Source organism: Oncorhynchus masou, unplaced genomic scaffold (genome assembly GCF_036934945.1).
Source record: "Oncorhynchus masou masou isolate Uvic2021 unplaced genomic scaffold, UVic_Omas_1.1 unplaced_scaffold_1517, whole genome shotgun sequence".
Taxonomy (NCBI): Eukaryota; Metazoa; Chordata; class Actinopteri; order Salmoniformes; family Salmonidae; genus Oncorhynchus; species Oncorhynchus masou.
The window spans coordinates 108,411-135,972 of record NW_027005192.1 but is presented as its reverse complement, the minus strand read 5'-3'; the positions used below and the strand labels follow the sequence as shown (position 1 = coordinate 135,972).

Below are 27,562 nucleotides of genomic sequence, written 5' to 3'. Positions count from 1 at the left end.
TGCCCTGACGAATTGAGGCTGTTCTGAGGGCAAAAGGTTTTAACTGAATATTAGGAAGGTGTCCTTAATGTTTTGTACACTCAGTGTACATACACTGAAAAATATATAAATGCAACATGTCAACTGTTGGTCCCATGTTTCATAAAATATCATGTACCTAGAATACAAGGGTTCAATTTGCACTAAACAATTTAATGTCAGATAAATCATGTCACAAATCTGGTTCATGTTTAGCCTCATATCATTATCTATTTGAAATGTAGAACATATAGCGAGCTCAACAATATGTGAGTTTAGCTATTGTCTGCTGCTGATGTATAATGACAATGGGCACATTGATTGCACATGTCCATAAGGCCAGTAACGCCATCATACTGTAGACATATGGTTGCATTGGTAATGCATGCCATTATAACAAGCAGCTAAATGGATGATATCCAGAGTCAGAGAGAGATTACAACTGGACAAAAAGGTTGTGTTAATTTGAGACAGCAACACAGAGACACAGACAAATTAGAGACAGGTCCCCTTCACACCTTATTGATTGTAGAATTCTGATCTGTAATTAATGAACATTGACACTAGTTCATCTTGGATACTATTGTAATGAAACAGCAGGGAGCATGTCTCGAACCCTCGACCTTCGAACCCGAGGTCCGGCGTCCTGTCGACTGCCACAAAAGCATGCTCGCGGCAGAGTCGATTTCCTCGCTTATAAACCCAGGGTCGTTACGATGTTTTTACGTTACAATTAAAACCAAGTTTAAACAATTAATAAAAAAGGAATGAATCAACATATAATTTCAATGTAGAAATAAGCTACCTTGTTTGTATATGTTAGACATCTTAGTAAGTATGCTATTATTACTAAAGCATCAATTTTTAGAAAAACAAAAATATCCATACCGGAGGTGGCCAACCTTGATCCACTCCCTGATCTACTGGGTGAGCAGACTTCTATTCCAGCCCAACAATAACACACATTATTATCAAGTCATTAGGATTGATATCAGTTTGTGCATCAGGTGTTGGCCTGCTAGTGCAGGGTGGGAAGAGACGCTTGCACACTTTAACCAGCAGACCCACCATATGCCAACCACCCCAACCCCTCTTTTTACGCTACTGCTACACTCTGTTCATCATATATGCATAGTCACTTTAACCATCCCTACATGTACATACTACCTCAATAAGCCTGACTAACAGGTGTCTGTATATAGCCTTGCTACTCTTGTTTTCAAATGTCTTTCTACTGTTGTTTTATTTCTTTACTTACCTACACACACACATCCTTTTTTTCGCACTATTGGTTAGAGCCTGTAAGTAAGCATTTCACTGTAAGGTCCTGTTGTATTCGGCGCACGTGACAAATAAACTTTTGATTTGATTTAATACGTTTGTAGCCTACATTGTATGTGAATTTTAACTGTATTGTTGAGTACAGCATGTGCTAACATAAGTACACACAAATCCTATGGCATACAAGGATGTGCCTGCAGTCTCTTGGGACCTTCACTGGGACCTCTTCATCTGTAGATAGGCTTTCACAGCTCTCCATATCTGAGGACAGACATTGCAAAGAAACAAGCTTCATTATATTCCAATTAGACAGCCCTGACTATTATCTCTGTCTGTCTTCATAGTTTTCCTTTTCTGACAGCTGGAGCAGAAAACCCTTTCACCCTCTTCCATTGCTGATATCTACAAACGCATCTGGGTAATGAGTTTTTAATTTACAATGATAAATAGGTGAACATTAAGATAACAAGCTAATATGGCGTTAGCCAGCTGATATTTAACTTAACTCTAGTATGTAAAATTGCTATCTTGCAGCTCATCAGCCAACACACACGGGCCTGACTTACTTGAATAGGTTCATGCCCGCTTCTGGTCAAAACCTACCGTGAGTCGAACCAAAAGTCCACACCGCACACCTCTTCTCAGTCTGCGGCGCCCTGGAGAAGCACCTGGGATCAGTTGAATTGCCTCATGGGGTACAAACAAAGGATCCAATTCAGGAAAGTTGTATTTCAGGTAGGAATGCTGGTGAGTGACTGCCGATCCAATAACTAAAAGTTATTTTCAGCTGTAGGTAATATTTGTCACGTTCTGACCTTAGTTCCTTTGTTATGTCTTTGTTTTAGTATGGTCAGGGTGTGAGTTGGGTGGGTTGTCTATGTTACAGAATCACCCACCACCAAAGGACCAAGCAGCGTGGTAACAGGCAGCAGCAGCAGCGGTGGAAATCGCAAGACTCCTGGACATGGGAGGAGATTTTGGACAGCAAGGGACCCTGGTCACAGGCTGGTGAATATTGTCGCCTCGCTGGAGGCAGCTAAAGCTGAGTGGCGGTGGTATGAGGAGGCAGCACGGCAGCGCGGTTGGAAGCCCGAGAGGCAGCCCCAAAAAATGTATTGGGGCGAGCACACGGGGAGTGTGGCGAAGTCAGGTAGGAGACCTGTGCGAACTCCTTGTGCTTACCGTGGAGAGAGAGGGACCGGGCAGGCACCGTGTTATGCCGTGAGCTGCATGGTGTCCCCGGTGCACAGGCATAGCCCAGTGCGGTACATAGCAGCGCCTCGTATCGGCCGGGCGAGAGTGGGCATCGAGCCAGGTGCCATGAAGCCGGCTCAGCGCATCTGATCTCCTCGGGCCGGGGTACATGGCACCAGCCTTACGCATGGTGTCCCCGGTTCGCCAGCACAGCCCAGTGCGGGCTATTCCACCTCGCCGCACTGGCCTGGCTACGGGGAGCATTCAACCAGGTAAGGTTGGGCAGGCTTGGTGCTCGAGAGTTCCAGTGCACCTTCACGGTCCGGTCTATCCGGTGCCACCTCCACGCACCAGCCCTCCAGTGGCAGCCCCCGCACCAGGCTGTCTCTCCGTCTCCTCCCTACAGGTGCTTCCGCCTGTCCTGAGCTGCCAGAGTCTCTCTCCTGTCCTGAGCTGCCAGAGTCTCCCTCCTGTCCTGAGCTGCCAGAGTCTCCCTCCTGTCCTGAGCTGCCAGAGTCTCCCTCCTGTCCTGAGCTGCCAGAGTCTCCCTCCTGTCCTGAGCTGCCCCTCCTGTCCTGAGCTGCCAGAGTCTCCTCCTGTCCTGAGCTGCCAGAGTCTCCCTCCTGTCCTGAGCTGCCAGAGTCTCCCTCCTGTCCTGAGCTGCCAGAGTCTCCTCCTGCCAGCTGCCAGTCTCCCTCCTGTCCTGAGCTGCCAGAGTCTCCCTCCTGTCCTGAGCTGCCAGAGTCTCCCTCCTGTCCTGAGCTGCCAGAGTCTCCCTCCTGTCCTGAGCTGCCAGAGTCTCCTCCTGTCCTGAGCTGCCAGAGTCTCCTCCTGTCCTGAGCTGTCAGAGTCTCCCTCCTGTCCTGAGCTTCCAGAGTCTCCTCCTGTCCTGAGCTGGTATGGTTCTCAATCAGAGGCAGCTGTAAATCGTTGTCCCTGATTGAGAACCATATTTCGGAAGCCCTTTTTTCTATTGTGTTGCATGAGTGATTGTTTTCTGTTTTATGTCTACACCAGACAGGACCGTTTCGTTCATTCTCCTTTGTTATTTTGTTTAGTCTTCTCATGATTTTTAACAGCAGGATAATGCCCCATGCCACAAGACTGGGATTGTCCAGGAATGGTTACATGAACATTACAGCTAACTACCAGCCAAATTGACACAAGTGTGGGAAGCATCGGAGTCAATAAGGACCAGCATCCCTGTAGAACACTTTGGACACCTTGTAGAGTACATGCCCCGATAAATTGAGGCTGTTCTGAGGGTAAAGGGGGTGCAACTCAGTATTAAGGTGTTTCTAATGTTTTATACACTCAGTGTCTATTGAGACACATTACAGAAAGTAGCCTACAAGTAGAAAAACATAACTCATTTGATTCTATAGGCTACTATTTACACACAATATTGCCAAAAGTATGTGGACACCCCTTCAAATGAGTGGATTCGGCTATTTTAGCCACAACCGTTGCTGACAGGTGTATAAAATTGAGGTACACAACCATGCAATCTCCATAGACAAACATAGGCAGTAGAATGGCCTTATTGAAGAGCTCAATGACGTTCAACGTGGCACCGTCATAGGATGCCACCTTTCCAGAAAGATAATTCCAATAGAAGCCCCCAGAGAAGACAATTTTCAAAATGACAAAAAAAAGACAGTTTCGTTATCACATTTGTGCCAAACATATCAATGGAATTTGTCCATGAATTGTCTTGAAGGATGATTTTTTTTAATTGTATTTTTATTTTTATTTTATCCCCCCCCCCCCCCCCACAAATCACAGCTAAAGTTATTAACGTTGTATATACATGCTATTACATGGAAGAGCTTGTGCTGCATACAGAAGGAAAAACAATGGAAATCTCTCACGCGCTCTCGTCCAGGACCTGCTCATTCAATGTGATGGATTCCTGACATTGGAAGATGAGACCAACTGACTGAAGTAAATGGATAGTCCAGGATCTGCTGTTTGTATGTGGCTGCTTTGAAAGTGAACTGTGTTTGTGTGTGATCAGGGGTGTATTCATTCCACCGATTCTGTTGTAGAACTTTCCTTAAATGGAACCAAACGAAACAAAGATAAACATACCGGAATTTGTCCAATAGAAACTCTTGTTTGCAACTGTTGGACTAATGATTACACCCCAGATCAGATAGATACAGGCAAGAGTGTGCAAGGCGGTGCTGGTGAATGGCAGTCATCCATAGTGAATGATAGTCATCCAGTATGCTGTTATAGAAATAAGGCCATGCTCATTCAAAAATAACTATCCTCCCTTATCTTAAACGGCACAGACCGCCACCGGCATTTACTAATGGGCTCCTGATACCGGAACTAGCAAGATGTCAGCCTTCTTGAATAGGCGTATCTGACCGTGAGTAGATTATGTTCAAAACAACGGTCGGCCATCTTGGAGACTGTCTCTCGTTCTTATTATAGCTCAATGCATTGCTGGCTTCCACCATTTTAATGTAGTCAACTGGGTGGTACTTCCAACTTCTTTGGCTGATCCCTCCTGACTCTGTTGGAGTCATCTCCAGCTGGCTCGTCAGTAGGGATTATGCTGAGCCACAGGGCACCGGTCTATAGCCCGTGATGTAAATGGTGAACAGGCAAATGTGGCAAGGGATTAGTGCCCTTCTCAAATAGCAACAGTAATCTGCGCCTTTCAGTAATTTTGTCAACAAGGCAGCATGGTGCATCATCCAGAAAAAATCTATTTTCCATAAACTATTTTTTAGAATTTTTAAAGCCAGGTTTCATTGGGAAGGCAAATAATGCTTTTTATCAAAATCAATAACTTTTTCATGTGAAAACACAGAATCCTACTCATTACTCCAAGTGCTTAATTACATCACTTTTGTTTGGAGCCTGACTTCCCTGTGGGCTTTGAATGTGGCACCTGTCCAAAACCAGAACGAATCCGTGCAAAACACGCCTATCCGGGGGCCCAGGCCAGATTAATCGAATCCCCTCAGTGCCGCTGCGCATTCTATCACAGACGCTATAACGACACAGATACAAAGATGAGTCCTCTATCTATCTCTATGGCCGCACACCATTGTTCAGAATCTGTGCTGTGAAGACGGTGCTTTTTGTCTCAATTTCTATTTGTTACTACAGGTAGGTAATAGTTTAAACGTGCTATCTAAAATCGAAAGAACATGTCGTAACATGATAGGTTACAAATCCGTCAAGGGATTGCCAGGTTTCTTATGTTAAATTTGTGTCGTGATGAAAACGATTTTACAAGTCATATAGCTTGAGATTTTGGGTTTGTCTGACTTAATGTACACCATTTCGTCAAGGTAATTTAAAAAAAATCAATTTATTTGAGATTTCTGAGTTCGTTTAATATGTTATTGGTTTTGTGTGTCAAACAAAAATCTCACGAGCTGGTAAAATGGCGGCGCCCGCTGTCTGCGTTTTAAAATCCAGATAGAAGACAATGGACCCGATCATATATTTATGTAGTTGGTGCAGTATATTAACTAATATACATGGGTTCTATCTTGAACCATTATTTATTAGTTTACAATTGTACAATTTATACTCCCCGCATATATAAACCACTAACACAAAATCGTAATTTTGATGACACATGGGGAGCTTACTGTACATAGTAAAATGATGCGCACCAAATTGTAGTTCACATTTTGGTGTGGAAAACGGCTGATAGGATTTTTCTTCAATATTCATCCAAAATTAACACAATTACAATCTTTAGAGAATACAAATTCCATTTAATCAATTACATGTGAAAAAAACGTTAAGCCAGCAGCAGATGAAACAGAACCTGAATGATCTTCCCCCTCTCCCTGGTTTTAGCTTGCTGCCATCACGGTCTAGGTTTAGGATATTTAGCCCATACAAGTGACAAACAAACGATGTTATCGACGTATGGCAGGACCAAACAAAGTCTCGCTCACTTATTTTGCCAGCTAGAAAGAAACGGACACAATTTTATTCCAGAATCGGAGCAAGCTGCCCACCCAGAAAACGTCTTAAAAAAAGATGTTGAAAAGACGACTATGCTTGTTCGGTTTTGGTTGAAAATAAGTATTTTCAGGTTGTTGCTTTAAGGACTCAGAACAAGTGCTTGCTTGAAATTATCCTTGTGTCGTTGTGTTACCGTCCTGAGGAACAAATGTCTGGTGAATGACTTTCTCCCAGTTTTGAGACATGACGGCTATAAATTATAATAAATTCCGTTGTGACATTGTAAACTAATGATTTTAAATTACAGGTAATTTTCTGTCATTCTGTCTATATCAGAACATCTAACAAGCTATTCAATTATTTATTTTTAAATCAATATATTTAATTATATTGTGTATATCAAAAAATAATCAAACTTATACTGTATGAAATATTGTATACTTGTATTCGTGTATCTAATGCATTTCAATGAGTAGAGGCTGACCTTCGGCTATATTTGGATCAAAACAGATTGACATTTTTGGGCGAAATTAAGTCCATGATGGATAGTCCGTGGACGTGCCACTGATGCCATGGCAAAGCCACAGTGAAATTCCCCTTTAATCGGTAGTTGTTGGCTTTTTTCAATGCAGGATTCAACATGCAGGAGTTAGTCCGTAGCGGGGTGTGTCTGGTTTTGTGGAGGGATATATGGCGAAGCGGATGTGCTGTTCGTGCTCTCCCAGTTGAGTAAAGTTGGTAAGAATGAATTGAAGACGGAGACAAGGTAAAATGGAGCAAACAGACCAAAAGTTGTAAACGAACACCAAATCAAATTGATTTGTAAAGCCCTTCTTACATCAGCTGATATTTCAAAGTGCTGTACAGAACCCCAGCCTAAAAACCCAAGCAGCAAGCAATGTTGGTGTAGAAGCATGGTGGCTAGGAAAAACTCCCTAGAAAGGCCAGAACCTAGGAAGAAACCTAGAGAGGAACCAGGCTATGAGGGGTGGCCAGTCCTCTTCTGACTGTGCCGGGTGGAGATTACAACAGAACATCGCCAAGATGTTAAAATGTTCATAGATGACCAGCAGGGTCAAATAATAATTATTACAGTGGTTGTCGAGGGTGCAACAGGTCAGCACCTCAGGAGTAAATGTCACTTGCCTTTTTATAGCCGATCATTCAGAGTATCTCTACCGCTCATGCTGTCTCTAGAGAGTTGAAAACAGCAGGTCTGGGATAGGTAGCACGTCAGGTGAACAGGTCAGGATTCTATAGCAGAACAGTTGAAACTGGAGCAGCAGCATGGCCAGTTGGACTGGGGACAGCAAGGAGTCATAAGTCCAGGTAGTCCTGAGGCATCGGTTTCTTTTGGAGTGCGATTCATCAACAATTGAGTATTTTTGGGAGATCATTTGAGGTCAGGAAGATGGTAAAGGAGGCATTAGGAAAGGTAGAGCCAGTCAGTGCCCAGTAATGGTTTTGTTTTGATTTCTTGCGTCTCAGAACAGCAGAAGGAGAAAGCATTGTTTTTCGTAGCAGGGCAACAATAAAAGGGTGTTATCTCTGGAGTTTCGTTGGAAGAGTGACAACCTACTCATGTGATTCTGCAATATGTAAGACACGCAGTGAGAGCTATTGCAGTTATGAAATTGATAAAAGAATGGCCATGTTTCAAGTGTGCCAACGGAATCTTTTGTATTTATTAGGATCCCGATTAGCCGCTGCAAAAGTATCAGAATTGTTCACTTCTCTCATTGACTTGTCAAACCTCGGCTTGGACTGCTTCGTAAGCGTTCTCTGAAGTCTCGCGTTTTTACGTATCTGGGTTTAGAAACTGTTAGTGGGGAACAGGAAGTCCCGCGCAGGCGCGCATCATTCTTCAGAATAAAGGATACGTCAGAATTGTGCAGTCGAGACAACTTCTGTGTCCGTTTCAAATGTATTACTACTGGTATGTAATAGCACGTTATAATGTCGAAATAACATGTCATAACATGCTAGGTAACAAATACGTCAAGGTATTATCACGTTTGTTAAAGGTTTTATCTGCTATTTTTGTGTCAAACCGCGTGATTGAACGTGATCACTTTTTTACATATCACATAGAGACGTTGGGTTAGTCTGAGTGAATGTATATCATTTCGTCAATGTAATTTCATAAAGTATACATTTATCTGAGATTTCTGGGTTCGTTTTATATGTCATTTTTGGTTTTGTGTAAAATTCGGGAGATGGTAAAATGGCGGATCCCCCTGGGTCTGCATCAACGCACTTCAGTGCAGGCAGTGAAGTTGCAGCAGAGAAAGACAATTTTACGGTTGCACTACTGTTTTGGAGCTAATTTGTAATTATTATCAGTTTTCTACATGTGTACTAATATTCAGAGACATTCAGTTGTTTGTGTCTTGTTATTGGAATAAATAATACAGTGAAGACAAGGTTATTCTGGAAAATAGTACATAGTGCTGCCTAAAACATACTGCAATCTTGTACTAAATGGTTTTTGAGTCATTTATGCGAATTCAGGAAATCTACTATAGATGAAGTGCATTTAAGTTGTATAATTTAAGTAATTTAAAGTGTATACTTTTTCTAATATGAATTAATTAATGTTTTGTCAATGCTTAGCTACCAGATCTATTGAAATGAGATCGGTGCTTGACTTGGACAGGAGCTCACCAGAGCTGATTACCGTCACCTCAAATGTTTACTGTTTGAGCTCATGTTCCTCTTATAGAAAATTAGCTCAACAGTATTGTGGAGCTCCTGCACCTAAATATAAACCATATTTTTAGAGAATAAAGAAAGTCTTGACAGTTCTGGCACTAACTTTTGTGTCTGCTTCTCTTTATTACTACTGGCCGACTCAGATTAAGTCTGAGGCCGGTAACATCAACAGTGAGGACAAACCCAGCCTGCCTCTCTCCTTCCACACTGTGTCCAAACCTACAGTCACTGGGTCCTGATTGTGTCAGTCGAGCCCAATTTATACAGCAGGATTCAGAGATGGCATCAGTGAAACTGGAAGACTGCAGTCAAACACTGGAGCTGAATGTCAACATTAAAGATGAAGAAGAGGAGGAGAAGATTGGGAAGTCTGTTTCTCATGGTAAGCACAGGTTCTATCTAATTTAAGTTGGTGTTTTTCATTCCAACTTCCCACTGTGCATGAAGAGTTGCTGTAGAACTGTTTCATTTATTTTATTTCACCTTTATTTAACCAGGTAGGCCAGTTGAGAACAAGTTCTCATTTACAACTTCGACCTGGCCAAGATAAAGCAAAGCAGTGCGACAAAAACAACACAGAGTTACACATGGGATAAACAAATGTAAATTCAATAACACAATAGAAAAATCTATATGCAGTATGTGCAAATGTAGTAAGATTAGGGAGGTAAGGCAATAAATAGGCCAGAGTGGTGAAATAATTACCATTTAGCTTTAACACTGGAGTGGTAGATGTGCAAGTAGGGATACTGGGGTGCAAAAGAGCAAAAATAAATAACAATATGGGGATGAGGTAGTTGGGTGGGTTATTTACAGATGGGCTGTGTACAGATGCAGTGATTGGTAATCTGCTCTGACAGCTGATGCTTAAAGTTAGTGAGGAGATATGTCTCCAGGTTCATTGATTTTTGCAATTCGGTCCAGTCATTGGCAGCAGAGAACTGGAAGGACAGTTTCCCTGGGATGACCAGGGAAATTTCCCATTTGGAGCGTGTGCTATGGGTGGGTGTTGCTATGGTGACCAGTGAGCTGAGATAAATTGGGCTTTACCTAGCAAAGACCTATAGATGACCTGGAGCCGGTGGGTTTGGCGACGAATATGAAGTGAGGGCCAGCCAATGAGATGGCACTAACTTTTGGTCACAGTGGTCGGTAGTATATATATATATTTTTTTACCTTTATTTAACCAGGCAAGTCAGTTAAGAACAAATTCTTATTTTCAATGACGGCCTAGGAACGACAGATTTGAACCATGTCAGCTCGGGGGTTTGAACTTGCAACCTTCCGGTTACTAGTCCAACTCTCTAACCACTAGGCTACCCTGCCGCCCCAGGGGCTTTGGTGACAAAACGTATGGCACTGTGATAGACTACATCCAATTTGCTGAGGAGAGTGTTGGAGGCTATTTTGTAAATGACATCGCCAAAGTCAAGAATTTGGTAGGATATTTAGTTTTACGAGGATATGTTTAGCAGGATGAGAGACTGGCTTTGTTGCGAAATAGGAAGCAGATTCTAGATTTGATTTTGGATTGGAATTTCTTTGGGACAGGGGGCAGTATTTTCACGTCCGGATGAAAAGCATGTCCAAAGTAAACAGTCTGCTACTCAGACCCAGTAGCTAAGATATGTATATTATTAGTAGATTTGGATAGAAAACACTCTAAAACATTTCTAAAACTGTTTGAATAATGTCTGTGAGTGTAACAGAACTTATTTGGCAGGCGAAATAAGAGGTGATTTTTTTTTGAGGTTGCTCTCTTTTCAATGGGATTTCATTGGGAATCCAGATTTCTAATCGACTTTCCTGTAGTTCCTATCGCTTCCACTGGATGTCAACAGTCTTTAGAAATTGGTTGAGGTTTTTCCTTTGAGAAATGAAGAAGTTAACCCACCGTTCCTAGGCCGTCATTGAAAATAAGAATGTGTTCTTAACTGACTTGCCTAGTTAAATAAAGATTAAATAAAGGTGTCCAAAAATACCGATTTCCGATTTGTTATGAAAACTTGGAATCGGCCCTAATTAATCGGCCATTCCGATTAATCGGTCGACCTCGACTTGTGATAGTGAGTGGAGGATGATATGGCTCATACTTTTCATGACTTAGGAGATACTTTTAGAGTAGTTTTATTCCCCTTTTGTATTGCACAGCCTACTCATATGAATACATAGTGTGTTCAGAACTTTTGACTTTTTCCACATTTTGTTACGTTACAGTCTTATTCTAAAATGGATTAAATAAGAAACGTTCCTCATCAATCTACACACAATATCCCATAATGACAAAGCAAACGCAGGTTTTTAGAAATGTTTTCAGATTTATAAAAAATTTAAAACAGAAATACCTTACTTACATAGTATTCCGACCCTTTGCTATGAATCTCGACATTGAGCTCAGGTGATACTTTTTTCCATTGATCATCCTTGAGATATTTCTACAACTTGATTGTTGTCAACCTGTTGTAAATCCAGTTGATTGGACATGATTTGGAAAGGCACACAACTGTCTATATAAGGGCCCACATTGACAGTGCACGTCAGAGCAAAAACCAAATCATGAGGTGGAAGGAATTGTCCGTAGAGCTCCATGAAAGAAAAAATTCACAAGCTGGTAAAATGGCGGCCCCCACACGGTCTGTGTCAACAGACTTCAGTGCAGGCAGTGTGGATGCAGCAGAGGGAGACAATTTTACGGTTGCTCTACTGTTTTGAAGCTAAATGTAATGATTATCGTTCTTCTACATGTATAATAATATTGACACATTCAGTTTGTGTTGATCTATAAACGTATTTCCTGTTCACACCATAGTAACAATTGTTTTTTGAAGTAAAATAGTGAATACAAGGTTAAGGAAAATAGCACACAGTGCTGCCTAACACAAACTGTAACCTTGTACTAAATGGTTTTTGAGTCATCTATGCATTTATCTACTACAGGTTAAGTTTTAGCTCATAAGTATTGTGGCGCTCCTGCACCTAAATATAAACCGTGTTGGCACCCAAAATGAGTATCGACAACTATTTCAGTCCAATTCAAGCACTGAATTAGATAATTGAACAAGAAAAAATATAATATATTTAATAGAGAATAAAGACCTTGCCAGAACATTCAAGAAAATAACTTTTGTGTCTTTCTCTTGTACTACTTGCCGACTCAGGTATGAGGCCGGTAACATCAACAGTGAGGACAAACCCAACCTGCCTCTCTCCTTCCGCACTGAGTCCAAACCTACAGTCACTGGGTCCTGATAGTGACAGTGGAGCCCAGTTTTCACTGCAGGATCCAGAGATGGCATCAGTGAAGCTGGAAGACTGCAGTCAAACACTGGAGCTGAACGTCAACATTAAAGATGAAGAGGAGGAGGAGAAGATTGGGAAATCTGTTTCTCATGGTAAGAGCAGGTTCTATCTAATTTGGTTGTTTGTTACAACTTCTCCACTGTGTATGAAAAGTTGCTGTAGAACTGTTTCATAATGAACTGTTTCAATAAGAAGGTAGATGTATTTCATGCTACTGAGACCTGCATGGTTTGTCACCAGTATTGCCACCTACTTATATGAATACGTACAGGTATCCTAATGATTGGAGAGTTGGGCATGTAATCGAAAGGTTGCTGGATCGAATCCCTGAGCTGACAAGGTAAAACATAAACGCATCAAAAAAGAAACGTCCTCTCACTGTCAACTGCGTTTTTATTCAGCAAATTTAACTTGTAAATATTTGTATGAACATTATTAACAAGATTCAACAACTGAGACATAAGCTGAACAAGTTCCACAGACATGTGACTAACAGAAATGGAATAATGTGTCCCTGAACAAAGGGGAGGTCAAAATCAAAAGTAACAGTCAGTATCTGGTGTGGCCAGCAGCTGAATTAAGTACTGCAGTGCATCTCCTCCTCATGGACTGCACCAGATTTGCCAGTTCTTGCTGTGAGATGTTTACCCCACTCTTCCACCAAGGCACCTGCAAGTCATAAAAATTCATTAAAACTTGTTTTTCAACCACTCCACACATTTCTTGTTAATAGAGATCGGGCTACTTTTTTCAACATTCTGTTAAAAATCGCGCAACATTTCAACGTCCTGCTACTCATGCCAGGAATATAGTATATGCATATGATTAGTATGTGTGCATAGAAAACACTCTGAAGTTTCTAGAACTGGTTCAATGGTGTCTGTGACTATAACAGAATGAGTTTCGTGGTCAAAATCTCCAGAAAACCTGGTCACTAAATCGACGGAGAAAAAATCAATCCGCCAGTCCATGTATTGTCTATTGGAAGGAAAAATACTTACGGCTGAGGATACAGTTCCTATAGCTTCCACACGATGTCGCCAGTGTTGTGATTTCAATTCAACTAAATCGTTGGTCATCTGAGTAATAGCCACATCTGGTTGTCAAGTCCACAGCTGTAAACAATGGAACCGGAAAAGTTGACTACGTTTCCCAAACTTGTGCCTATTAAATACAGATCGCTCCGTGATCAATTTGATCGTTTATTAACGTTTAGTAATACCTAAAGTTGGATTACAGAAGTAGTTTGAAGTGTTTTGTCAAAGTTTATAGGCAACTTTTTTAATTTTAAAATATAACGTCGCGTTTAAAAAATGTGTTTTTACTGGATCTGACGGTCTTCATAAATGGACATTTTGGGTACACAAGGACCGATTTAATCGAAAGACCCAATTGTGATGTTTATGGGACATATAGGAGTGCCAACAAAGAATCTCGTCAAAGGTAATGAATGTTTTATATTTTATTTCTGCGTTTTGTGTAGTGCCGGCTACGCTAATTCCTTTGTTTACGTCCCCTTCTGGTATTTCGGCATGTTGCCTGCTATCAGATAATAGCTACTCATGCTTTCGCAGAAAAGCATTTTACAAATCTGACTCGTTGGCTAGATTCAAAACGAGTGTATTGACTACCCTGCATGTGAATTTTAATGAACGTTTGAGTTTTAACGAGTACTATTAGCATTTGGCGTAGCGCATTTGCATTTATTGTTGGCAGGGGGTGCGGTTGCGTCCCGGGTGGGCCAGACAGGTTAATGAAAGTAGGGAGAACTATTTTTATTTTTGGAAAAATAACGTTCCCAAAGTAAACCTCATATTTCTCAGGACCAGATGCTAGAATATGCATATAATTGACAGCTTAGGATAGAAAACACTCTTAAGTTTCCAAAACTGTCAAAATATTGTTTGTGAGTATAACAGAATTGATACTGCAAGGAAACCCTGAGGAAAATCCAATCAGGAAGTGCCTCTTATTTTGAAACCGTTGTATTCCTATGCACTCCTATTGGCCATTGAAAGGGATATCAACCAGATTCATTTTTCTATGTATTCCCTAAGGTGTGTACAGCATTTTGACATAGTTTCACGTCTTTATGTTGAAGAATGAGCGTAAATGACAACATTGTGTAAGTGGCCAGCTGAGTGTTCTCAGTGATTCTTGCGTAAAAGACAGAGGTAGTCATTTTCCCTCTCGCTCCTACTGAAAAGCCCATTGTTCCGGTTGATATATTATCGAATAGATATTCTGTCGATATTATGGATATAATTTGGATTTTTTTCGGCGTTGTCGTGACCGGATTTCTGAACATAACGTGATCAACAAACTGAGGTATTTTGGGTTTAAAAATAATCTTTAAGGAACAAAAGGAACATTTGCTGTCTAACTGGGTGTCTCGTGAGTGAAAACAGCCGAAGCTCATCAAAGGTAAATGGTTAATTTGATTGCTTTTCTGATTTTCGTGACCAAGCTTCCTTGTAATATTTTTTGACCGTTGCGCTATGCTAATTAGTGTAGTTGATGACAATTCTCCCTGATCCGGGATGGGTAGTTCCAAGTGGTTTTAACAAACTATTGTTTTGGCAAGTCGGTTAGGACATCTACTTTGTGCATGACACAAGTCATTTTTCCAACAATTGTTTACAGATAAATTATTTCACTTATAATTCACTATATCACAATTTTAAACCTTTTAAGCCTTTTAAACAGCTTGGAAAATTCCAGAAAAAGATGTAATGGCTTTAGAAGCTTCTGACAGGCTAATTGACATCATTTTAGTCAATTGGAGGTGTACCTGTGGATTTATTTCAAGGCCTACCTTCAAACTCCGTGCCCCTTTGCTTGACATCATGGGAAAATCAAAAGAAATCAGCGAAGACCTCAGAAAGAAAATGGTATTCCTCCACAAGACTAGTTCATCCTTGGGAGCAATTTCCAAATGCCTGAGGGTACCAGCTTCATTTGTACAAACAATAGTATGCAAATATTAACACCATGGGACTACGCAGTCGTCATACCGCTCAGGAAGGAGACGCGTTCTGTCTCCTAGAGATTAACGTACTTTGGTGTGAAAAGTGCAAATCATTCCCAGAACAACAGTGAAGAGGCTTGAGGAAACGGGTACAAAAGTGTCAATATCGACAGTAAATCGAGTACTATATCAACAACCTGAAAGGCTGCTCGGAAAGGAAGGAACCACTGCTCCAAAACTGCCATAAAAGCCAGATTACGGTTTGCAATTGCATCTGGAGACAAAGATCGTACTTTTTGGAGAAATGTCCTCTGGTCTGTAAAAAAAAAATATATATATATATATTATATAACTGTTTGGCCGTAATGACCATCGTTATGTTTGGAGGAAAAAGGGGGAGGCTTGCAAGCCGAAGAACACCACCCCAACCGTGAAGCAGGGGGGTGGCAGCATCATGTTGTGGGGGTGCTTTGCTGCAGGAGGGACTGGTGCACTTCACAAAATATATGGCATCAATGGGGGAGGAAAATTACATGGTGATTTTTTTTTTTTTTTTAAAGCAACATCTCAAGACATCAGTCAGGAAGTTAAAGCTTGGTCCCAAATGGGTCTTCCAAATGGACAATGACCCAAAGCATACTTCCAAAGTTGTGGCAAAATTGCTTATTAAGGACAAAAAAGTCAAGGTATTGGAGTGGCCATCACAAAGCCCTGACCTCAATTCTATAGAAAATGTGTGAGCAGAACTGAAAAAGCGTGTGCGAGCAAGGAGGCCTACAAACCTGACTCAGTTACACCAGCTCTGTCAGGAGGAATTGGCCAAAATTCACCCACCCTATTGTGGGAAGCTTGTGGAAGGCTACCCAAAACGTTTGACCCAAGTTAAACAATTTAAAAGCAATGCTACCAAATACGAATTGAGTGAATGTAAACTTCTGACCCACAGGAAATGTGATGAAAGAAATAAAAGCTGAAATAAATAATTATCTCTACTTTTTATTCTGACATTTCACATTCTTAAAATAAAGTGGTGATCCTAGCTGACCTAAAACGGGGATTGTTTACTAGGATTAAATGTCAGGAATTGTGAAAAACCGAGTTGAAGTGTTTTTGGTTAAGGCGTATGTAAACCTCTGACTTCAACTGCATTTACACATGTTAAGTTTGCTGAAAATAACCACAGTTAAAAGTGAAAAAGAGATACCATTGAATATGTGCTACATTACCCAAAGGCCCTTTGCACATGGTGTTAGGCTTGCATTTGAGTGTCAAATCATTTTAGTCCAATGATATGATCAAAAATCCTCTAAGAGCCTTGGTCTGTGAGATGACCAAGAACCCAATGGTCACTGTGACAGAGCTCCAGAGTTCCTCCGTGGTGATGGGAGAACCTTCCAGAAGGACAACAATCTCTGCAGAACTCTACCAATCAGGCCTATATGGTGGAGTGGCCAGATGGAAGCCATTCTTCAGTAAAAGGCGTATAAGACAGCCTGGTTGGAGTTTGCCAAAAGGCTCCTAAAGGACTCTCAGAACATGAGAAACAAGATTGGTGAAGGTAACTCGGAGTGGACTCAAAATGATTTATTGTTTCTCTTATATCCAGAGGGAGCGGGCGCTCCGGATTTCGCGATTGGGGACAAGAATTGTGACTAGGATTGCTCTCCGGAACAGGGCGGCATTGAAAGGAGTGATACTGGGATTAGGTTTAAGTGTTGAGGAGGAGCAGTTGAAATGGAAGAGTCCAGGTGTCTGTGATGCCCACCATTAGTTGAGAGAAGGGTCCTGTGTAGAGTGTTGGGAAACAGAGAATACATTGTCTGTGATGTAGAGTTGTGATGAGTGTCTCTGCCAGATAAGGTGAAGGTAGGAAGTGTCAGTTATCCCATGAGCACTTTTGTTCCGTAAATACTACAGTGTTTTAGGTGTCAGGTTAATGGGCCTGTTGCAGCAAAATGTAGGCATGAGATGCCCTAGATGTCAGAAGTGTGCAGGAGGGCATGAGATGCCCTAGATGTCAGAAGTGTGCAGGAGGGCATGAGATGCCCTAGATGTGCAGGAGGGCATGAGATGCCCTAGATGTGAGTGTGCAGGAGGGTGAGATGCCCTAGATGTCAGAATGTGATGCAGGAGGGCATAATGATGAAGGAATGTGTTATAGGAGGGCATGAGATGAAGGAATGTGTTATAGTTCAGAAAGTGTAGTATGGCGAAGCAGTGAAGAGTGGTAGAGGAAGATGGGAACAGGGTGAGGGATCTTGAGAGGAGGCAGAGACCAAGAGAGAGTGATGGGAATAATATGTGCTTCTGCAAGGTGGGCTTTTTAGTATTTATAGCCATGTTTGTCAATTGTACTGCAGAAATGGATAGAAAGTCCCATAAAATAGAGATTGTGGGATTGCGAGGATTTACTGCAGAGGATGTTTAGTGGTCTGGTGCAGGACTAGATAGGGTTAAATAGTGGAATGGGGTGGTGGGTTTTTATTGTGGAAAATCACCACAAAGGGACTTAGTCAAACTTAAATGAATCATTCTTTATTATCAGCAAGCTGGAGAGGTTCCAACAAACCTAATGTTTGCAGCTAAAAATTGGATGCGATCCTCCAACCAAATCCCAGAGAAGGACTCAAATACTGTACCTGAAAGGAAAATGTGAAAAAGGAGCAAACTTTATCTCTATTATTGATGTTTGATGAAGAGTATCTAAAGCTGGGATATATAAGATATAAGATATATAAGAGAGTTGGTGTAAAACCTGATGCACGTAAGAAATGTTAAGGGTTTGGCCACATGTCAAGTGTTTGCAGACAGACATGTTTTATTGAAGTGTATGTGAATGTAAAATGTTGCAACTGTGGAGGGGGTCATGTTCCTGAATTCCCAGAATGCCCTGTTAGGGTGAATGTGCAACATCTCCTGTGTGGAGGTGGTGAAGAGAGTTATAGGGGCAAGAGGCCACAGTTCTATAGAAGATATGGAGGTGGATGCACCTCAACCAGTTGTAAATGTTGTACGTCAATCAAGTGATCTGGATACACTTATTGTGAAGAACGTGGATATTTTAGTATTTATAGCCTCAGTTATTAATTGTACTGTACAAGACGTCCAAGAAGCTGGACATCATCATGTCTGCAGCTGAGAAGTTTCTGGGCCTCCAAGACTACAAGGACTAATGTCACCAGATAATGTTCTGCTCTTATAGGATCCTTCTCAGCCTGTGTAGGGACCTGGTTAGAACAGAAAAGCAGGCTGATTGTATTTAAATGCTGTTATTGATAGTTTGTATGGTTTTTACAAAAAAAATACTGTTTACACTGAACAAACAAACGCAAAAATGTAAAGTGTTGGTCCCATGTTTCATGAGGTGAAATAAAAGATCCCAGAAATGTTCCAGACAGACAAACTTATTTCTCACAAATGTTGTGCACAAATTTGTTTACATCCCTGTTAGTGAGCATTTCTCCTTTGCTAAGATAATCCATCCACCTGACAGGTGAGACATCAAGAAGCTGATTAAATAGCATGATCATCATTACACAGGTGCACCTTGTGCTGGGGACAAGAGTAGCTGAGTAGGTACCTTGGCAGCAGCTAATGGGGATCCCTGATTGTGAACAGAGTGCCCCATGGTGGGGTTATGGTATGGGCAGGCATAAGCTACAGACAACAAACACAACTGCATTTTATCAATGGCAATTTGAATGCACAGAGAAACCATGATAAGATCCTGAGGCCCATTGTCCTGCCATTCATCCGCCGCCATCACCTCATGTTTCATCATGACAATGCGCAGCCCCATGTCGCAAGACTCTGTACACAATTGAAAATGGCCCAATTCCATGGCCTGCATACTCAGCAGACATATCACCCTTTGAGCATGTTTGGGATTGACGTGTACCACAGCTTGTTCCAGTTCCCTCCTATATATCCAGGAATTTCGCACAGCCATTGAAGAGCAGTGGGTCAACATTCCACAGGCCACAATCAACAGCCTGTATAACTCTATATAAAGGAGACGTGTCCTGTAGGAGGCAGCAGCAGCTACCCACTTCTCCAGTGCTTCATTAGTAAATTGGGAGGTGCCGGAACCAAAAGTGAACCCAAGAGGGGGGACCTGGGGGTCTCTGAGGTATCAGAATACATTTTAAATAAAATACCTTTATAATAAACTGCATTATCGTGACTTTTGCGTACCTGCATATTATATTTATTTTATTTTTAATCTTTATTTAACGCGGCAAGTCAGTTAAGAACTTATTTACAATTACGGCCTAACCGTACCAAACCCGGACGATGCTGGGACAATTGTGCGCCGCCCTATGGGACTCCCAATTCATTTCTTTCTGAACAGACTGCAGAGTGCTGCAACACCTCAACACACTTCCCACAGCTATTATTCAATTAGGAAATAAATGAAAAGTGCAATGCTGGAGAAACGAGTTTCCGGCTCATGTCTATAACAGCACAGAGAGGAAGAGATCATAGAAAGTGAATCTCATTTTAGTTCATTGAGAGATACAGGTCTGCTTCTCTCTCACCACCGTAATGGCCACGCCTTGGTCTAAGTAGGCTACAATGTTGCACAAACCGTAAACCTGGTTCAGCCCAACATTAATACATTCTTAGAATATCAGGTTTTCACTTTATGTATTTTAGGGTGCATGACAATTACAGACGAATCCAAATGGAATTAGGATTTTTATATTGCAAACAGTAGAAATTATTTTTCATGCCAGAAGAGGTAGGCTACCTGATGAGAGGTGCCGGAGGATCTGTCTCAAATTAAGCACCGCCCTTCTCATATAATGGGGTAGGGCCATCCCTTGGATCCCTGAATGCACCGACGATTGCGCCAAATATTTTTTTGTAACTTAAACCAAGATAGATTACAACTAGTCGTTTCTGATGGGGAACAGATGAGTCATACTGGGCAGTGCCAAGCACGAGCTACCGAGATCCTATTGGTGCTTATTTCCGCGCATTTCTTTCTATTTCTGTTAGTCAATGCCGCCTCTGAAGCTCTGAGTGTGCTATAACTCAATTTGCCTTTACATTCCTTCTAAATAAAGACATTTTTAAAAACTTTTGCAAAAGGAAAAGTCTACAAAACTTAGTCCATTCTGTTCATAACAGATTTTGAACAGAACTGTATTTAGATCAGATGTTTCATCGATTAGACCATTTGCAGAATGTCGGACAAAATACATCTCGTTCCATCTTCTCCCACTGTCAGTGGGCTTCCTCTCACTACCATATTTGGTAGTGAGTGGAAACGCTAAGCGGATCCTTCACATTTATACATCTGGTGAAATATCTGTCTCATTGTTCTATCTGTGGCTGCAGTGTGGTCGTGGGGGAACAGGAAGTTCGGGGCAGGTACACAACATTCTTCATAATAAATATAAATATTTATCTCCAGAACTGTCATGTTAAGTAGATAACCCTTGTGTCAATTTATATGTATTACTACAGGTATGTAGTAGCAGGTTTAAACTTCCTAATATCAAAACATGTCATACCATGCTAGGTAACAAGGTATTATCACATTTGTTAAAGGTTTCATGTGTTATTTTTGTGTCAAACCAAGTGAAGAACATGATAACTATTTTACAAGCTACATAGCTAGAGTATGTACATAATTTTCTCAAGGTAATTTCATAATCTATTTTAGATTTCTAGGTTCGCTTTGCGTGTTATTGGTTTTGTGTAAAATTCACAAGCTGGGAAAACCACGGCGCCCACTCTGTCTGCGTCAAAGAGAGGCAATTTTATGTAGTCATATTCAGACACATTCAGTTTCTTTGTCTATAAATGTTAATATGATGTGAACGGGAAATACAATTGGTTTTTGATTGAAATAAAACAGTGAAGACAGGAAAATAGTACATAGTGCTGCCTACAACATACTGCAACCTTGTACTAAATGTATTTTTGAGTCATTTATTAATTTATGTAATCCAAGAAATCTACTATAGATTAAATTTAGTTACATTGTGTAGCGTGTACTTTGTCTAATTTTGAATGAATTCATGTTTTGTTGTCAATGCTTACCTACCTGATCTATTGAAATGAGATGGACAGCAGCTCACTGGAGCTGAGTACCGGCACCTCAATGTTCTACTGCTTGAGCTCATGTTCCTCTTCTAGAATATTAGCTCAACAGTATTGTGGAGCTCCTGCATCTAAATATAAACAGTACCTGCACCTATTTCAGTCCAAGTTAAGCACTGAATTAGATAATTGAACAAGAAAAAATATAATATATTTTAATAGAGAATAAAGAACGTGCCAGAAATGTCAACACAATAACTTTTTGTCTGTTTCTCAATGTTTCTGCAGGACCACTAGAATTAAGTCTGAGGCCGGTAACATCAACAGTAACGACAAACCCAGCCTGTCTCTCTCCTTCCACACTGAGTCCAAACCCACAGTCACTGGGTCCTGATTGTGACAGTGGAGCCCAGTTTGCACTGCAGGATCCAGAGATGGCATCAGTGAAGCTGGAAGACTGCAGTCAAGCACTGGAGCTGAATGTCATCATTAAAGATGAAGAAGAAGAGGAGGAGAAGATTGGGACATCTGTTTCTCATGGTAAGAGCAGGTTCTATCTAACGATGTTTGTTGTTCATTCCAACTTTTCACTGTGTATGAAAAGTTGCAGTAGAACTGTATCAAATTGAACTGTTTCAATGAGAAGGTAGATGTTATTTCATGCTATTGACACTTGCATGGTTTGACACCAGTATTGCCAGCATTTGTTTTATTCACTGGGCTGTCTGGAGTGCTCAGAGAGTAGACTAAAGAAGTGAAGTAGACAAACTGCCAGTGTTTTAAAGTTCTATGAAATTAGTATTTTTTTTAATTTAACTTACTTAACCTTTATTTAACTAGGCAAGTCAATTAAGAACAAATTATTATTTACATTGACGGCCTACCTCCCGGGCCAAACCCGGACGATGCTGGGTCAATTGATCGCCACCCTATGGGACTCTTAATCACGGCCGGATGTGATACAGCCTGGTTACTAACCCTTGTGATGATGAGGGGAGGATGATATGGCTCATAATTTTCACGACTGTTACCCACTTTTAGAATAGTTTTATTCCCCTTTTGTATTGTGCAGCCTTCTGATATGAATACATAAGTCACCCGGTACAGACAGAAGAGGACTGGCCACCCCTTTGGGCCTGGTGTCTCTCTACGTTTCTTCCTTGGTTCCTGCTTGCTGGGGAGTTTTTCGTGGCCACTTTGCTTCTACATCTGCATTGCTTGCTCTTTGGGGATTGAGGCTGGGTTACTGTAAAGTTCTGTAAACTTCTGATGTAATAAGGGCTACATAAAATACATGTGATTGACATGAATATCACATCAACTGACTGGTTCTTCTGATGTTGTTCATACAGGAGACCATGTTGAGACATTCTCTACATCCAGAGAGCAACAGCAGGAAGATCACAGAGTGAAGAGGTCTCACCACTGCCCACATTGTGAGAAGATTTTCCCATTTCTATCAAAGCTAAAAATACACCTAAAAATACACACTGGAGAGAATCGGTATTCCTATACTGACGGTGGGAAGAATTTTACAACATCCAAGGCTCTGACAGTTCATCAAAGAGTGCACACAAGAGAGAAGACTTACTCCTGCTCTGACTGTGTAAAATGCTTCACAACATCAACTTGGCTAAAAGTTCATCAGAGAACACACACAGGAGAGAAGCCCTACTCCTGCTCTGATTGTATAAAATGCTTCACAACATCAGCTAAGCTAAAAGTTCACAAGAGAACACACACAGGAGAGAAGCCTTACTTCTGCTCTGCCTGTTCGGCGAGTTTCTCTCATATGTGCAACTTAAAACGACATGAACGTATACACACAGAGAAGATTTACTCCTGCTCTAACTGTGCGGCGAGTTTCTCTCTACTGTGCAAATTAAAACGACATGAATGTATACACACAGGAGAGAAGCCTTACTCCTGCTCGGACTGTGGAAAGAGTTTCTCTCGACTGAGCCACTTAAAAACACATGAACAAAAACATACAGGAGAGAAGCCTTACTCCTGCTCTGACTGTGGAAAGAGTTTCTCTCTACTGGCCCACTTAAAAATTCACCAATACATACATACGGGAGAGAAGCCTTACTCCTGCTCTGACTGTGGAAAGAGTTTCTCTCGACCGGGCCACTTAAAAACACACGAACAAAAACATACAGGAGAGAAGCCTTTCTCCTGTTCTGACTGTGTAAAATGCTTCACAACATCAACTGAGCTAAAGGTTCATCAAAGAACACACACAGGAGAGAAGCCGTACTCCTGCTCTGACTGTGTAAAATGCTTCCCAACATCAACTAGGTTAAAATTTCATCAGAGAACACACACAGGAGAGAAGCCTTTCATCTGCTCTGACTGTGCAGCGAGTTTCTCTTTACTGTGCAACTTAAAGCGACATGAAAGTATACACACAGGGGAGAAGCCTTACTCCTGCTCTGACTGTGCAGCGAGTTTCTCTCTACTGTGCAACTTAAAGCGACATGAACGTATACACACAGGAGAGAAGCCTTATCACTGCACTGACTGTGAGAAGAGATTCTACAGATTGGGCCATTTAAAAAGACACCAATGTGTACATAAAGGAGAGAAGCCTCATCAGTTCTCTCAATCCAGCTGAGATTGGACTTCATTCTCATGTCATTAAATAATTGGCAAGGATGAATTGGATCAAATGAAGAAAGCGTAGAACACTCTATTGTAATCCTATAGTTTCTCACTGTTAGAGAACTGTGCAGAGGAAAGGGAGAGTAATATAATGTTAGCCTCTCTTTACTTTACTGATCAGTGTGCACCTTGTCAGTTTTGGTGAGTTTTGTTAGTTTCTACTGTAAAGATATTGAGATTAATTTATGGTTGAATATCCTCTGTGAGGCGTCTCACACTGGATTCTGAAGGTTGACTGGGTGGTACTGCTTCCCTCTGCAGTTTTCTGTGGGAATGAGCTAGTAGACACAACATACTCTGAGTGTACCAAACATTAACGACACCTGCTCTTTTCATGACATAAACTGACCAGGGGAATGATGATCGCTATGATCGTTAATAATGTAGTTTTTGTGTATTTATTATGGATCCCCATTAGCTTTCAGCAAGAAACAAGAAACTGCAGTTGCAATGGGCTAAGGAATGAAAACACTGGAAAGTTGGAAACCTACTGCCTGGTCTGATGAATCCCTGTTCCTGCTGTTTCATGCTGATGGGAGGACTGGGGTATGGAGGAAACCACGAGTACATACATCCAGTGGTGGAAAAAGTACCTAACTGTCAGACTGCGTAAAAGTAATGAAACCTTAATAGAAAATTACTCAAGTGAATGTGATAGTCACCCAATAAAATACTGCTTGAGTAAAAGTATTTGGTTGTAAATATACTTAAGTATCAAAAGTAAAATTATGAATAATTTCAAATTCCTGAAATTAAGCAAACCAGATGGCACATTTCTATTGTTTTTTTTATATCACGGATAGCCAGGTGAAGATTCCAACACTCAGACATCATTTACTAACAAAGCATTTGTGTTTAGTGAGTCTTCCAGATCAGAGGCAGTGGGGATGACCAGGGATGTTCTCTTGATAAGTGTGTGAACTGGACCATTTTCTGTCCTGCTATAATCATAAAAAATGTAACAAGTACTTTTGGGTGTCAGGGAAAATGTATGGAGTAAAAAGTACATTTTCTTTAGGAATGTAGTGAAGTAAAAGTTGCCAAAAATATAAATAGTGAAGTACAGGTGCCACCAAAAACTACTGAAGTAGTTATTTAAATAATTTTCACTTAAGAACTTTACACCACTGCCTGCTTCCATACATTCCATCCACTGTATGCATCCATGCCATGTGTCAGCATTACAGGCTGGTGGTGTGATGGTTGGGGTGTGTTTTCAGGGCACACATTGGGCTCCCTGATAAAAGATGTGCAACGTTTGAGTTCCACAGGATATCTAAACATCATTGCCAATCAGTTGCCTCCCTTCATGGCAGCAGTTTATCCATCTGCAAATAGATTTCTTCAGCAGGATTATGCCACATGGCTTGTCCAGGATTGGTTCCAAGAACATGACAGTGAATTCAGTTTACTGCAGTGGCCTGCCGAGTCACCAGATCTCAATCCAATTGTTCATCTCTGGGAGGAGATGGAAATAGCTGATGATGATCAGTTTTAGCATTCATTTTGGTGGATTATTTTATATTACTATATAACTTTTGGTTTAATTATAAACAGGCTATGAATCGACTACTTGTATTTATTAAATTGTCTTTTAATACTAGATCCATTATTTTAGTCATTGATGATGAATGTGTTTGAATAACTGTATTGAAGTTAATTGATCTGTCGGCAGGTAGCCTAGTGGTTAAGAGTGTTGGGCCAGTGTTAAGAGAATTTTGTTCTCAATGTTCATAAACTGAACTTCAATTCAAATACTCTGTCTGTTACCAATGATTTGTGAGGTTCTTATTGAAACGAAACAGACAGAGGCCAGTCTACAATAGTCAACAAAGTTTATTTACAATAGCTCTGCCTATCATTTCATGTACATTGGTTTATATACCTCTCATTTCATCATAAATGTCCCTCCTCCTCTCAGACAATGACAATGACAATGCTGTTTTACAAGTCTTCTCCTATGCATACAAGGCTTATCATATGCTACACAGTCTACTGCAAGCCCAACGCTTTCTCCCCTCCCTTTTTATTTTACTAGGCAAGTCAGTTAAGAACAAATTCTTATTTTCAATGACGGCCTAGGAACAGTGGGTTAACTGCCTGTTCAGGGGCAGAACGACAGAATTGTACCTTGTCAGCTCGGGATTCGAACTTGCAACCTTTCGGTTACTAGTCCAACGCTCTAACCACTAGGCTACCCTGCCGCCCCTGGGTGGGAAACAGACATCTTTCCTGCTGTTAGTTTCACAGTGGTCACAAGTTGTCTGTTAACACTTCCTCTTTGCCTACGTACAAACATTCTTCATCAGACAGGTTAACGAATTCAGAATTCTACAGTCCTATCATTACTTTTAAATGTAAACATCATTTAGTCATTATACGTAAAATTCCTAACAGCCAGTAACTGAAAGGTTGCTGGTTTGAATCCCGAGCCAACTAGGTGAAAAATGTCATTGTGCCCTTGAGCAAGGCAATTAACTCTTATTTGTCCTGTAAGTCGCTCTTATCCAGAGATCTGCTAAATGACACAAATGTAATGAAACATTTGTTTTACATGAATTTATGCTGGGCAACCTCCTCTTCTCTTGTGTATAATTAAATGAAATAAACTGTTTGAAGTGAATTTCTGTATATACAATACACAACATTACTGCTTTGTTGAACATATAGTTTTGCAGCTGCTGTTGTTAGCAGACTATAGTTTCCATGCAATACAGCATGTCAGATCACTAATGATTAGATGTACAGGCTGCTACATTTTTGCTTGTGTCCCTTAATTTTTCCTTGTGGTAAAAATGATGTGGGTAAAACAAAGTGTGAATTTAAAGTGTGAATCTCGGAGCGTCGTAGCACCATTAGGTGCAGGAAATCCACGTATCCAGTTGCGGCCCACTTTTTGGAAGCGAACCACTCGATTTCGTCCCTACGTTATATCGACATCGAACATGTCACCCTCCCTATGAGAGGAGGTGACCTCGACAATTTATTAAAACGAGAGGCTACCTGGATCTTTCATTTAAAGACCGTTGCTCCCTTCTGTCTCAACGTAGACTTTGATCTGAAGCCATTCTTGTGATTGTTGTGATGTTGCTATTCATTGTAAATGTTTGTTGGCCTATGTAGGAAAATTGTATCTATGATCGTATGCTCTCATTCATGTTTTTGGTATGTTATTTTTATCTGAGAATTAACCAATGATATCAGGGCACACCCGGCCATGATTACAGACATCTGTGTGTCCTTTAACACTCCATAAACTAGTGTCCCACAGTGTTTGTCATTTCACCCTGATGAAGTCCGCTTGTCTGTCGAAACGTTGGATATTAGGTTATTAAATTATTGCGTCTGATCTTCTCAAGTGTGGGTCTCTCCTTTCCTTTTTCAAGTGTTCTACTCCGCTAGCCAGTACCTCAACTCAACAGGTGTTCTAC

At 41.0% G+C, this 27,562-nt stretch overlaps 1 protein-coding gene across 3 annotated transcripts; it reads left to right on the top strand.

The window, feature by feature from the left end:
* Nucleotides 1-5,517: 5,517 nt before the first annotated feature.
* LOC135531112 (zinc finger protein 883-like) lies at nt 5,518-25,205 on the top strand. 3 transcript variants are annotated; one of them, XM_064959233.1, is made up of 6 exons: nt 8,287-8,371; nt 9,291-9,529; nt 12,307-12,540; nt 21,756-22,007; nt 22,820-22,903; nt 24,550-25,205. In XM_064959233.1, exons 2-6 carry the CDS (start codon nt 9,427-9,429, stop codon nt 24,588-24,590), a joined length of 714 nt encoding a protein of 237 aa, XP_064815305.1. In that variant the 5' UTR covers nt 8,287-8,371; nt 9,291-9,426; the 3' UTR covers nt 24,591-25,205. The 3 variants fall into 3 exon arrangements, with proteins under 3 accessions (XP_064815304.1, XP_064815305.1, XP_064815303.1); XM_064959232.1 differs by lacking the exon at nt 8,287-8,371 and adding an exon at nt 5,518-5,619 and having other exon boundaries at nt 22,820-25,205; XM_064959231.1 differs by having other exon boundaries at nt 22,820-25,205.
* Nucleotides 25,206-27,562: the final 2,357 nt, after the last annotated feature.